Below are 12,009 nucleotides of genomic sequence, written 5' to 3'. Positions count from 1 at the left end.
GCGAGATGCACCGACAACCGGCGCAACAGCGGAGCAGGGCAGCCCCATTGGCAGAGCCGCTCACCGAGTCCACCGGAGCCGCCGAGGGCCGCGATCGGGGCGAGAGTGCTGCCGCGGCGAGGTGCGGACCAGGAAGGCGGTGCGTTCCCAGCGTGCCCTGCGCGGGCCAGGCGCGCGGCCGCGGGCAAGATGGCGGCGGGTGCGGGGCGGCTGTGAGGCGCCGGCACGGCGGGGATGGAACCGCCCGCGGCGCCGGGCCCCGAGCGGCTCTTTGACTCGCACCGGTGAGCGCCCGCCCGCGGCCCGCGCCGTGGGGACTCCCGCGGGAGCCGCGCGGGAACCGCGGGAACCCTGGGCGGGGGTGGCGGGGCCAGCGGAGGGCGGGGGTGTCTCAGCAAAGCCCCGTAAGGAAGGTCGGGCTGACCCGTGGGGGGACCGGGGAGGCTCCGGGGTGGTTTGGGAGATTTGCCGGGGGGACCACGCGGAGCGGCGGCCGCAGGGCGGGTCCTGGGGATCGTCCCGGCCGCGCTGAGGCCGCCCCGGCCGCTCTGTGCCCCTGCAGGCTCCCGACCGATGGGTTCCTGCTCCTGGCCCTGCTGCTCTACGCCCCCGTGGGGCTCTGCCTGCTCGTCCTGCGCCTCTTCATCGGCGTCCACGTGTTCCTGGTCAGCTGCGCCCTGCCCGACAGCGTCGTGCGCCGGTGGGTGACCTCGGGGGGCTCCGGGTGCTGCTGCTGCCCCGGTGGGTGTGGGGTGGTGGCAGGGCTGCCCCGGGGACTTGGCTCAGGGTAGGATCTGTGTCTTCGGGAGCCTTGGAGGTGCTGCCTCTGCCAAGCCTGGAGCTGGCAGCCACCTCTGGAGGGCTCAGGGACTGCTGTGGATTAGCTTGCTGTGCTGCTCAGGAGCTCTGTGGGCACTTGCTGCCTTCATCCCAGTCCCAGCCCCACACCAGTTCCTGCACCAGACGTGTCATTTCCTTCTGGTGCCAGTGTCGTTTGTCCAGCCACCAGAATTCCCGGGTCTTTGCCTGTTGGACATGTCACCTAGCAGTGTTTTGGAGGGCAGGACTCGAGGAGGATCCGTGTTCCCCCGGCAGGTTCATTGTCCGTGTGATGTGCTCCGTGCTGGGGCTGCTGGTGCGTCAGAGCGACCCCCGGCTGCGCGGGGCCGGCGCCAGGGTCTTCATTGCCAACCATGTCACCCCCTTCGACCACAACGTCGTCAGCCTGCTCACCTCCTGCAACACGGTGAGGGCACGGCCGGGCTCCTCCCCGAGGGCGGGGCACGGGCAGCTCTGCCTCTTTTGGTGCTGCAGTGGGATCGGTGGAAAACAGCTTAAAGCCCACTCAGTGCCACCCTGTGGGTCACCTTTTACCTGCCCAAGTGGCTCCAAGCTCTGTCCTGCCTGGCCTTGGACACTTCCAGGGGTTTCAGGGGCAGCCACAGCTTCTCTGGGCAACCTCACCACTCTGACACCCATAAATTTCCTCCTAATATCCAGCCTGAATTGCTCCTCTTTCAGTTGTACTCATTAGTCCTTGTCCTGTCACTCCAGTTTCTGGCACAGATTCCCTCTAGGCTCTCTGAGATCCTGCAGAGTTTCATCTCCAGATCTGATTTATTAACTCAGGGTGTAGATCTGATTTATTAACTCAGGGTGTTAATCCTGAGGTGTTTTCTGTGGCTCAGTGTCACTCTTGGGCTCTGCATGAAAAAGTGGATCAGGGTGAGGAGCAGCAGGATCTGTTCCAGTGGGGATTTTGGGCAGACCCCAGCAGCTGCTTCCTTCTCTGGCCTTTGGGATAAGGGGCAGGGCTGCTTGTGGGGTTTCCCCCAGCACTGGGTGGGCAGTTTTGGGGGTGCATGGAGGGTGCTGTGTGTCAGTGGTGCTTGGGTAGTTCTGGGCTGTCCCTGCTCCCCTGTAAAACCCTTTGTGTGTGGAGCTCCTGAGTCAGCAGGCTCTGGGTGGCTCCTGTGTCCTGCACAGCCATTGATTTACCCCTGGCCTGGACAGGGGGGACTCTGGGAGCAGAGTGTGTCCTGCCAAGTGTGTCAGGGACTGCTGCAGAGAGCCCTGGGGACACAGCAGCTGGGAGTGCAGGGCGCAGTCTGAACTGATGATTTGGAATCCATTTCCCGTGGAGCAGGGGCCGAGGCCTGGCTGTAACATCTTCTCAGCCACTGTCAACACAGGTCACTCGGTCCCAGAGGGGATTTTGCTAACGAGCAGCAACTTTGTCACCTCTGTCCCCCGGGAGGGGTGGGCAGGGCGGGGTTTCCTCCTCTTTCCTCATTGCTGTTCTCCCTGCAGCCTGCCCTGAGTGGTGCCCCAGGGTTCATCTGCTGGTCCCGGGGCTTCATGGAGCTGGGAGTGACGGGCAGCAGGGCCGAGCTGGTGGATTCCCTGAAGGAATACTCGGCCCAGCAAGGGAATCCCCCCCTGCTGCTGTTCCCAGAGGAGGCTGCCACCAACGGCAGGGCCGGGCTGCTGCGCTTCAGGTGACTTCCCCCAGCAGGGAATGGCAATTCCTGCAGCAGGGTGGGAAATGTGGCTACAAATATATGGCTACATATGTGTAGCTACATTGCTCTTCACAGAGAAAAGCAAGGCACAATTCTTCCCAAGAATATTCTTATCATTTGCTGTGCCTGTGTTTCCCAAAAGTAGAATGCAATGTGGAGATTGTTCACTCAAAGTGATGGTGGTTTATTTCGTTGGCTTATCTGGGCCAAGTGTGTGTGTTGTGACTGTCATCTGACAGTCACAAAATTCAGTGTAGCTGTTGAGTGCTTAGCAAATTCAGTTTAGATATAGTGTAATATAGTATAGAATAATATAGTATCATAAAGTAATTAATTACCCCTCTGATATGATGGAGTCAGATCATTCTCTCTGCCCCTGCAAATTCGATAGGGTAACTGGGAATGGCTCTGCTGTATGGTGACAAAATGGCTTCAGGTGGCTCCTGGGTCACTCACTGCAGAATTCCTCCCTTCCAGCTCCTGGCCCTTCTCCATCCTGGATGAGGTCCAGCCCGTTGCCCTGCAGGTCCGGAGGCCGTTGGTGGCTGTGGTGAGTGCTGGGCACAGGGACAGGCTGTGGGGTGGGAACTGCTTTTCTTTCTGCTTTGGAGAACTTGGTGTGACCTGGCCTTGTGTCCTGGCAGCCTGGAACCAGCTGCTCTGTTCCAGTGCCTTTCCCAGGAGCCCTGGTTGCACTGGCCAGTGTGACAGATGTTTGGTGGCCCAGCTGGCTGTCACTGTGCCTCTGGCTTCCATGGCCGCTCTGCTCTTGCTGAGTTCCCAGCTGTGAAAGACCCAGCTGCAGGCAGCCCTCATGCCAAAGGTCATCAGGGCTCTGGAGGCTCCTGAGCTGGAGCCCCTGGCACAGACACAGGACATGGAGCAGGAGCAGCCCCACACGAGGGATAAAGTCCACGGGGGCAATGGCAGCACTGCCAAAGGCATTGCAGGGAAACTGCTCTCATTGAATTTCTTATTTTTGATATTTATTATTTATGGTCTGGTGACTACAGAGAGCTACCTGTCATGGGTGTGGTGTTTCTGTGTCAAAGGAACCCCTGGCAAGGGTGAGGAATCACCTGGATGTGTGCAGGGATGGGAACTGCAGGAATATTTGGCAGAGCTGAGACAGAGTTGAGGCAGGTCACAAGGTGGGTGAAGATGCAGTTTTCTGGCAATAAGTTACATTTTGAATGAGTCCTCCAAAGAAGTGGGAGAATTTTTTTGTTCTGGACAGTTTATAAGGAATATCTTATGCTTTTATGGGGTTGGTTCCTTTGAGAAATTCTGAGATGTGACAAGATGTGTGTCTGTCTGTGCATCCCTTCTCTCCTGCATGTCAGGGAGAACAGCAGGTGCTGGTTACAGTCACTTCTTGGCTCAAACTTTACCTTCAGAGTCTGAGCAGGACTTGGTGCTTCATTGGCTGAGTAAATCCTGGTGATTTTAAACCATCAGAAACTGGAAGGGTTGGAAATGTGATATTTTGAATGGATTGATTGGTGTTTTATAGAAAGTTTTCTTATAGAATTGTGTAATGTATATTAGGCACTGGGTTGGGCCAAACACCAAATTTGGAATTAAGAGAGAATTTTCTGCAGCTCCAATTGCATGGAATGTTGTAGGAGGGTGTTGTTCTGTGGTACAGGCAGTGTCACTGAAATCTGGCTGTGGGCATCACTCCAGGCATTTGGGTTTGGAGTTCTGAGGTTCTGTTTATCCAGGTGAGGCTTCTCTGTTCCTTGTGTGCCTGGGCTTTCACGGCTTTTCTCATTTCCAGCTCCTCTTCCCAGGGACAAGCCTGTCTGAGAATCACAGAATTGTTTGGAAAATCCTTCTGGAAAATCAAATCCCACCATTCCACAGCAATGCCAAGGCCAGCACTGGCCATGTCCCCAAGTGCCATGTCCACAGGGCTGTTAAATCCCCCCAGAGATGGGGGCTTCCCCCTGCCCTGGGCAGCTGTGCCAGGGTTGGACAACCTTTTCAAGGGGGAATTTTCCCAATATCCAAGCTCTTGTGCTGTTTGCTCTTGTGCTGTTCCCTGGAGAGCTTACAGCAGTTGGGACATCACAGAGAGGCTGTTGCCACCAGAATGAGGGAAGATTGCTCATAGTTCTGAGGATTGTTCATAGTTTTTCTGACATTTTTTGTAACTTTCTGAAGGGACATTACCACTAGGAAATGGGGTGCTACTGAGGGAAAGCCTTGCTGCTGTCTTAGTGGGAGGAAAGTGAAAATTGGTGATGACAATGAGGGTGAAGCTGCCCTGGGGCTTGCACTGGCTTTGCTGTTGCCCCTTTCCCAGTCCTCCAGCCAGGTGTGCTGTGCCCACCTCCCTGCCCACTGCTGCTGTCCCACGGGTGGGATCTCACTGTGCTCTCTTCTTCCCCAGAGCGTGGCTGACTCCTCCTGGATCACGGAGCTGCTCTGGACCTTCTTCGTTCCCTTCACAGTTTATCAAGTAAGGTACTACGTCTCTCTCTTCTGTTTGGGGCAGGGTTGGGGGATGGGCAGGGCTGTGGTGTCACCCTGGCACTGAGAGCTCCATCCCCTGGCATCATCTGGGCATGGCCATGTCCAGTTTCTGATGTTGAGAGGGCTTCTGGTTCTTCTTGGGGAAGGAGAACAGTCTCAGTCTCTCCAGGTGTTCAGTTCAAGTTTCCAGGTGTATTTTGAAGCTGCTCAGCCCCCAGTGTCTGTCTGTCCCTACAATCCCTTGGGAGTGAGGTGGTCCAGAGCCCTGCCCAGGCCTTGAGTAGCTTTGCTGTAATGAGGGCAGTGGAAAGGACTGGGAATCAAGTGTAGGGCTTGGTGTATTTCAGCAAAGGAAAGCCTTTCCCTGCTTCTAACTGCCTGAATTCTGGGTGACCTGTTTCCTCCTTCCATGTAAATGACCCCAGATCCTCATTAAGGCCTTTCTCTCATTAAGGCTTTTCTCTCATTAAGGCCTTTCTCTCATTAAGGCCAGTGAGCCACTTCTGTCTCCTGCCACATCCTGCATTAGGGAGTGGCTGCTGGCCTTTGCTGCTCCCCTGGGGAAGGCTGTGGGCTGAGAGGGAGCCTGGGGGTGGGGATGGCATGGCAGGGTGTCCCCAGGGGCTCTCCCAGCAGGGTGGCTCCATGTTCTGTCTGTCTGTCCCCTCTCAGGTGGATGCCGTCTGTCCCCAGACGAGCGGACGAGCGGAGTGAGGACTTTGCGCTCCGAGTTCAGGAGGTAGGAACGTGGGATGGGACAGGGATCTGTGGCATTGCTGCACTTTGGGGTGGGCACAGGCTGCAGGCAGAGGTGCAGGGGGCATTTCTGGATGTGTGTGTGGGATGGGAGCTCTGGTACCTTGCTGATTTTTGAGGTTTTTTTGGTTAAGGTTGGGATTGAAGGTGTTACCTCTAGGCTCTCTGAGATCCTGCAAAGTTTCATCTCCAGATCTGATTTATTAACTCAGAGTGTAGATCTGATTTATTAACTCAGGCTGTTAATCCTGAGGTGTTTCTGTGGCTCAGTGTCACTCTTGGGCTCTGCATGAAAATGTGGATCAGGGTGAGGAGCAGCAGGATCTGTTCCAGTGGGGATTTTGGGCAGACCCCAGCAGCTGCTTCCTTCTCTGGCCTTTGGGATAAGGGGCAGGGCTGCTTGTGGGGTTTCCCCCAGCACTGGGTGGGCAGTTTTGGGGGTGCATGGAGGGTGCTGAGGGAGCTGTAGATGGTATTTTGTGTTTAAACTTAGATGTTTAATTTTTTTATTTATTTATACCTTTATAAGTATGAGATTTGTAGTATTTTATTAATAAGTCATAATATGGTTATGTGTTTATTTTTATAAGTTTTTTAACTGAAAACTATTTCATTAAGAAACTATACTTAAATTATTATTTTTAACTTAAAAATTAACTACTTGTGTTTTGTAATGTGGATTTTTTGTTTAGTTATAAAATACTACTTAAACTTATGAAGAAGGACTAGTTTTTGTTTTAAAACTTTTATTTTCTTATATATAGTATTATATTATATTATATTATATTATATTATATTATATTATATTATATTATATTATATTATATTATTTCATATTATTTCATATTATTTCATATTATTTCATATCATATCACATGATATTCTAAACTCTACGTTTTTTACTACATGATATTACACACTTCTAACCAAACTACACACTCATAATCTTAGTTCTATTATTTAATTTTAGATGATTTCTCTATGGCCTCAGGTCAAATGCAGTGTTCTCTTGGGGGCTAGAGTCTGTCAGCACAGAAAATCTAAAATTCTCAGCATCCAGGACTCCCAACAGAACATGATTATTGCCCCTTGCAAGAGCTCAGTTATTTCATGGCCTGTTTGCCCCCCAGCACTGAGCCTTTCTGCAGTTGTCAGGGCTTTTCCCATCAAGTTCAAACCTTTCACCCCCTTTTTATAACATCACAAATCACACAAATCAGTTGTTTCTTCACCCTGCCCATATATGCTGGGTATTTGACAGTTCCAGACATCTCATACCTCCTTGTCAGCCTGTTTTGGCAGGATGATATTGCAATTCTTGATCCTTTTTGTGCCCTCTGCCACACTGCAATGCATCCCTGAGGCCCTGGAGAAATCATTTCCCAACCCTCTTGTCCTCAGCATGGCTCCATGTGGCCCTGGCATGCTCCCCAGCCTGGAGGGGCTGTTTGTGCTGTGTGTGCTGTGTGATTTTTGTGTGCTGTGTGATTTTTGGTGTGGCTGCTCTGTGTTCCCAGCTCTTGGCCATGGAGCTGGGTGTGGTATCCACACGGATCACCGCTGCCGACAGGACGGAGCACATGAAGAGGCTGAGGCACACGGCACAAAGGCTTTCCTTTGCCCCAGGTGGGCATCCTGGCTGTGGAACCTCAGCCTGGGCTCTGATTTTGGGGGTTCTCTCTGTGTTCAGTGACAAACTCACCCTGTGCCCGCTGTGCTTTGTCCTGCAGCCTCGAGCCAGCGCCCGGCAGCCCGGCCCAGGGTGCCCCCCAGCCTGCCCAGGGGTGCTCCTGAGGACCTGAGGGTGGTGGCCATGGCACAGCAGGTCAAGGAGGTGCTGCCTCACGTGCCCTTGGAGGTCATCAGGACAGACCTGGGTGAGCAGGGCTGCCAAGCAGGGATGTGGGTCCAAAAGAAGAAACCTCATCCCCGCTGCAGTGGTACACACTGGCAGCCATGATGGAGTGTCCTGATCTCTAATGGTTCCCTTTGTCCCCACAGTCCAAACCAACTGTGTGGACACCACCATTGCCAATTTGCTGGAGGGGAGAGTTCCCTTCTTGCCTGAGAGTAAAGAGTCTGAAGACCTGCCTGCCCCATCTACCTCCCAGGCTGCAGCTGCTTCTGGCATCCAGGGCTCTGTGCCTGCGCCTTCTTCCAAGGTACTTCGGGGTTGTATCTCCCTGCTCTGCTGGCCAGGGGCATGGAGCACCAGCCAGGTCCTTGCAGAGCCACCAAGGAGGCTTCACCTGTGTCCTGATGGCTCCTGTGCTTTCCCTTCCAGCCGGCTACAAAGCAGTTTGCAAAGTCCCCCGTGGAGCGTCACCTGTCCCTGCAGGAGAGGAAACGAGCCTTGTACGACTATGCCAGGAGGTGAGAGCCCCCCACAGCTCCCCATGACACAAAATGTCCCCCTGCCAAGTCCCCAGCAGTACCCGAGATGCCACCCTGGCACCCTCAGTGTGGGCAGGATGTTCTTGTTTGGCACCAGGGACAGCTCCATTAATGCTCCTTGGTGTGAGGGCTCTGGGAGTGATCGAATCTTTCTCTGTGCAGGGTTTTTATGAGGCAAATCCTGGCACAAGAGGCCAGTTCTGGTGTGTGGGTCATGGTTTAGGAAGACACAGAAAATTGAGGATGTGTTTGAGGGGAATTTGAGTGTGCCTGGGCTTGTTGGGCACTGGATGGCTGGGGTGGTGCTGGGGAAAGGGTCCTGTTGGGAATCCCTGACTGGGACACCTGGCTGGGATCTTGTGGGTGGCCTTGGGGTACCGAGAGCTCTGCGGGCAGCCCTGGCAGCCCGTCCCTGCCCTCACAATCCACCGGGATTGAACGGTCCAAGCAGAGCCAGCCCGGCCCTGCGCTGCTGCAGTGCCCCCGGTCCCCCGGGGCTGCTTCCTGGCCAGGATCCCCGGGTGGGTTCGGGGGAGGCCCCTCCGGTGTCTGAGGGAGGGCGCTCTCTCCCGCAGGCGATTCGCTGAGAAGCACGGCGCGGCAAGGGCCGGCGGCAGCCCCTGAGCGGGCCGGACCGGGCCGGTGGCAACCCCTGACCGGAGCTCCGGGCGCGGCCGGCGGCAACCCCTGACCGGAGCTCCGGGCCGGGCCGGGCCAACCCCTGACCGGAGCTCCGGGCCGGGCCGGGCCGGTGGCACCGGGAGCGGGCGGGCCCCGCGCGGGCGGGACGGGCGGAGCGAGGGCGCCCCCTGGCGGCGGAAATAAACGGCGGCAGCGTCCGGCGCGGCTCGGGCTGTGCGAGCACCGGGGCGGGGGGCGGGGCCTGCGGGAAAGGGGGCGTGGTCAACGGGACGGGGGGCGGGCCCGGGCCGGCTCCGTGCGGGTCTGCACGCGCCGCAGCCGACGCCTGCTCGCGCGCCGCACGTAGGCGCCGCTTAAAGAGGCAACGCGGCGGGTCCGCCGCTGCCGGGCGAGCTGCGGCTCGCGGGCCCCAGCGGGAGGAGCCAGAGCCCCTTTAAGAGACCGGCTGCCGGTGCCGGTGGTTTTATTTACATGGGGGCTCGCGGGCGTCACGTGACTGTCAGCGGCGGGGGCTGCGCGCGGAGCAGCCGCGGGGCCATGGCGGGAGCCGGCGACGACGGTCCGGGGGGAGCCGGGGCGGGATCGGGGCCACGGGGGAGCCGGGAGGGACGGGGAACCGGCGGTGAAGGGGCACCGAGGGGTTCGGGACAATGGGACACCCGGGGAACCGGCGGTGAAGGGGCACCGAGGGGTTCGGGACAATGGGACACCCGGGGAACCGGCGGTGAAGGGGCACCGAGGGGTTCGGGACAATGAGACACCCGGGGAAACGGCGGTGAAGGGGCACCGAGGGGTTCGGGACAATGGGACACCGGGGGAACCGGCGGTGAAGGGGCACCGAGGGGTTCGGGGCAATGGGACACCCGGGGAACCGGAGATTCGGGACAGTGGGGAGCCCCGGGGATTGAGGGGTTGATGTGCACACGTGGGGGTCTGGGTCACCGGGAGCCCCGGGTGGTTGATGTGCACTGTGGATGGGGGCGGCTCTGTGGGAAGCCCAGGCGGGTTTCTGGGGGGCTGAGGTGCGCCGGGGGTCCCGGGGGGGCTGGGTCGGTCGGGGCACCACGGGGCTGATGAGCACTGCAGGTGCCGGTCCCGGAGAGCATCCCTGGGGTGCACGGGGCATCCCGGGGCAGGGGTGTGCTGGGGAGGGCTGGGGTGCAGGGGTGGTCCCGGCGCAGCGCAGGGGCTGACAGCCCCCCCAGGCTCCTGGGTGGAGCTGCGCTGTGGCCCAGGCTGCCCCGAGCCCGAGGCGGCGCCCTCGCCCTTCTGCCACGCCGACGTGGAGCGGATGCTGCTGGAAGCCCAGCTGGAGACAGAGAGCAGTGAGGGGTGAGTCCTGAGGGGAAGCTGGGCTCCAGGGCCTTGCTGGGCTGTGCCACAGGCTGGGCTCAGTGACTGAGGGTTTCTCTTTGCAGGGCCCTGCTCGTGCTGGGCTCCCCAGCCTGGGATGAGGACAGAGCAAGCCATGGCAGTGATCAGCCAGCAGAGAGTGAGGCACTGCCTGCCCACAGCCAGCCCCAGCCCGGCTGCCCCCATCCCTGTCAGGTGAGGGAGGTGCTCCCTGCCCCTGGCACACCCTGCTGTGCCCCAGGCCCTGCTCTGACCTGCCCTGTGTCTCCTTCCAGCGGGATGTGCCACAGGAAGCCAAGTGGAGGCAGCGACGCCTGAGAGCGTCCCTGGGCTGGGCCTGTGCCCGCTGCCCTCGGTACCTGTCTGCAGAGTGAGTCCTGTGTCCCCCCCGGCACATCCTGCTGCTGCCCCCCATCCTGCTGGCCCTGTTAACCATGAGCTTTCCCCAGGGAATTTGCCTTTGTGTGCTCCCCCCAGCCGGTGCTGTGGAGCCTGCAGGGAGGTGCAGTGGGGAGAAAGAAGAGACTTTTCAGTTCAGAGCTGCTGCTGCTCTTCATCCCCTCGCTCCTGCTCAGCCACCTGCTGACCCTGGGGCTGGGGTGAGTGTCTGGGGCTCTCACCACGGGGCTGGGGGAGGAGGGAACACTCCTGGATTTGGGCTGCTCATCCTTGGCTGCTGCAGTGCTCTGCTGCCATCTCCCCTTGCTCCTGGCCTGCTGGAGTACCCCATTCCAGTGCCTCACAGTCACTCTCTCCAATCCAGGATCTACATTGGGAAGCGCCTGGCAGCCTCCTCAGCCAACCCTCTGTGAGGAGCTGGGCAGGCAGCACCTTCTGCTCCGCTGGGAATGCAGGGAGAGCCTGGCACCAGCACAGCCTGGCCGCTCCCAGGCCCCTCTGTCTCTCTGTCTGTCTGTCCCTCAGCCCTGCCTGGGAGCTGATCCCACTGTCCCCGTAGAATGGAACCCAGCTGCAGGCAGCCCCTGCCCTCCCCAGCCCCTGAAACAGACTGTAAATACTGAGCCCACCTCAATAAAGAGCCCTGTGCTAGCTCAGGGGTTGAGCAGCGAGTCCCCTCCCTGTGTGTGGCTTGGGAAGTGACCACGGGGCCCTTCCCTGCTGCAGGAGGGTCACTCCCTGTGCTTTGGGGTGCTGCCAGCTGGGGGTGAGCCCCTGGGCGGGTGTTCAGCCCCACACAGGTGCCTGGCTGATGTCTTTGCCCTTTATTATCCGTGGCTGCAGTGCAGAGGTGGGAGCTGAGCGTGGCATGGCAGGCAGGGCAGTGACCCTGCCTGGTGCAGGTGACAGGGGTGGGCAGGAGAGGTGGCACTGCAGAGTGAGGCTGTGTGCACACCTGTGCAGTGTGGGCCAGGAATGTGTCCTGCAGGATGAGGTGGGAGCTGTCCCACGGGTGGGGAGCAGGAATCACACAGAAATGGCACTGGGGAAGTCACTGCTGCTGCCACTGGCACAGTCTGTGGGGTGGAGGGAGGGACATCCTCATGGCTGGGAGGGGCTGCAGTGTGGGAGCTCAGCGTGGCTCCAGAGGCACAGCAAGCACCCAGGGCCAGCTGTCCCAGCCCCAGGGGACACCTGGGGGTGTCCAGAGCTGGTGGGACATAGGGTGGCAGTGCCTGGTGCCACAAGGACTCTGCTCTGGGTGTCAGAGCTGCGCCAGCAGGTGAGAATCAAGCAGGGCTGTGGCTCCAGCAGCTGGCTGGGCACAGGGGCACTCTGGGCAGGGATGGGGACAGACAGGTGGTGGCATCAGGTCAGAGCTGTGACAGACGCTTGGACTTGGGTGGTGGCAGCGGCGGAGACTTGAGGCTTCTGGTCCCATCCACTGTTGGGGACACCTGAGAGC

The 12,009-nt window shown here is 58.4% G+C and overlaps 3 protein-coding genes across 3 annotated transcripts in view; 2 read left to right on the top strand and 1 right to left on the bottom strand.

Moving 5' to 3' along the window:
* Positions 1-169: 169 nt before the first annotated feature.
* Positions 170-8,975, top strand: AUP1 (AUP1 lipid droplet regulating VLDL assembly factor). Its single transcript, XM_058803872.1, has 12 exons — positions 170-284; positions 563-700; positions 1,096-1,246; positions 2,311-2,498; positions 3,000-3,072; positions 4,918-4,991; positions 5,673-5,739; positions 7,274-7,382; positions 7,487-7,633; positions 7,758-7,918; positions 8,041-8,129; positions 8,726-8,975. The coding sequence occupies exons 1-12, from the start codon at positions 235-237 to the stop codon at positions 8,772-8,774; spliced, it is 1,296 nt and encodes a 431-aa protein (XP_058659855.1). The 5' UTR covers positions 170-234; the 3' UTR covers positions 8,775-8,975.
* A 178-nt stretch (positions 8,976-9,153) lies between these two features.
* On the top strand, positions 9,154-11,165 carry LOC131557171 (BCL2/adenovirus E1B 19 kDa protein-interacting protein 3-like). Its single transcript, XM_058804232.1, has 6 exons — positions 9,154-9,351; positions 9,998-10,124; positions 10,211-10,340; positions 10,421-10,515; positions 10,595-10,744; positions 10,909-11,165. The coding sequence occupies exons 1-6, from the start codon at positions 9,264-9,266 to the stop codon at positions 10,955-10,957; spliced, it is 639 nt and encodes a 212-aa protein (XP_058660215.1). The 5' UTR covers positions 9,154-9,263; the 3' UTR covers positions 10,958-11,165.
* Positions 11,166-11,541: 376 nt separating this feature from the next.
* LOC131557284 (dedicator of cytokinesis protein 2-like) overlaps positions 11,542-12,009 on the bottom strand; it is a 53,483-nt gene continuing 53,015 nt past the window's right edge. The window contains 1 exon segment of the mRNA XM_058804356.1: positions 11,542-12,001. Coding sequence (XP_058660339.1) covers positions 11,918-12,001 — 84 coding nt within the window. The 3' untranslated portion in view covers positions 11,542-11,917.

The sequence above is a fragment of the Ammospiza caudacuta genome, chromosome 4 (genome assembly GCF_027887145.1).
Source record: "Ammospiza caudacuta isolate bAmmCau1 chromosome 4, bAmmCau1.pri, whole genome shotgun sequence".
Taxonomy (NCBI): Eukaryota; Metazoa; Chordata; class Aves; order Passeriformes; family Passerellidae; genus Ammospiza; species Ammospiza caudacuta.
The sequence above is the reverse complement of the archived record's forward strand: the minus strand, read 5'-3'. Positions and strand labels throughout refer to the sequence as shown.

Coding starts and splice junctions, on each gene's coding strand:
- LOC131557171 (XM_058804232.1), top strand. CDS start 9,264: ATGGGGGCTCGCGGGCGTCACGTGACTGTCAGCGGCGGGGGCTGCGCG. Junction 9,352..9,997: donor GGCGGGAGCCGGCGACGACG/GTCCGGGGGGAG, acceptor CAGCCCCCCCAG/GCTCCTGGGTGGAGCTGCGC. Junction 10,341..10,420: donor GCTGCCCCCATCCCTGTCAG/GTGAGGGAGGTG, acceptor GTCTCCTTCCAG/CGGGATGTGCCACAGGAAGC.
- AUP1 (XM_058803872.1), top strand. CDS start 235: ATGGAACCGCCCGCGGCGCCGGGCCCCGAGCGGCTCTTTGACTCGCAC. Junction 2,499..2,999: donor GCCGGGCTGCTGCGCTTCAG/GTGACTTCCCCC, acceptor CCTCCCTTCCAG/CTCCTGGCCCTTCTCCATCC. Junction 5,740..7,273: donor TTGCGCTCCGAGTTCAGGAG/GTAGGAACGTGG, acceptor CTGTGTTCCCAG/CTCTTGGCCATGGAGCTGGG.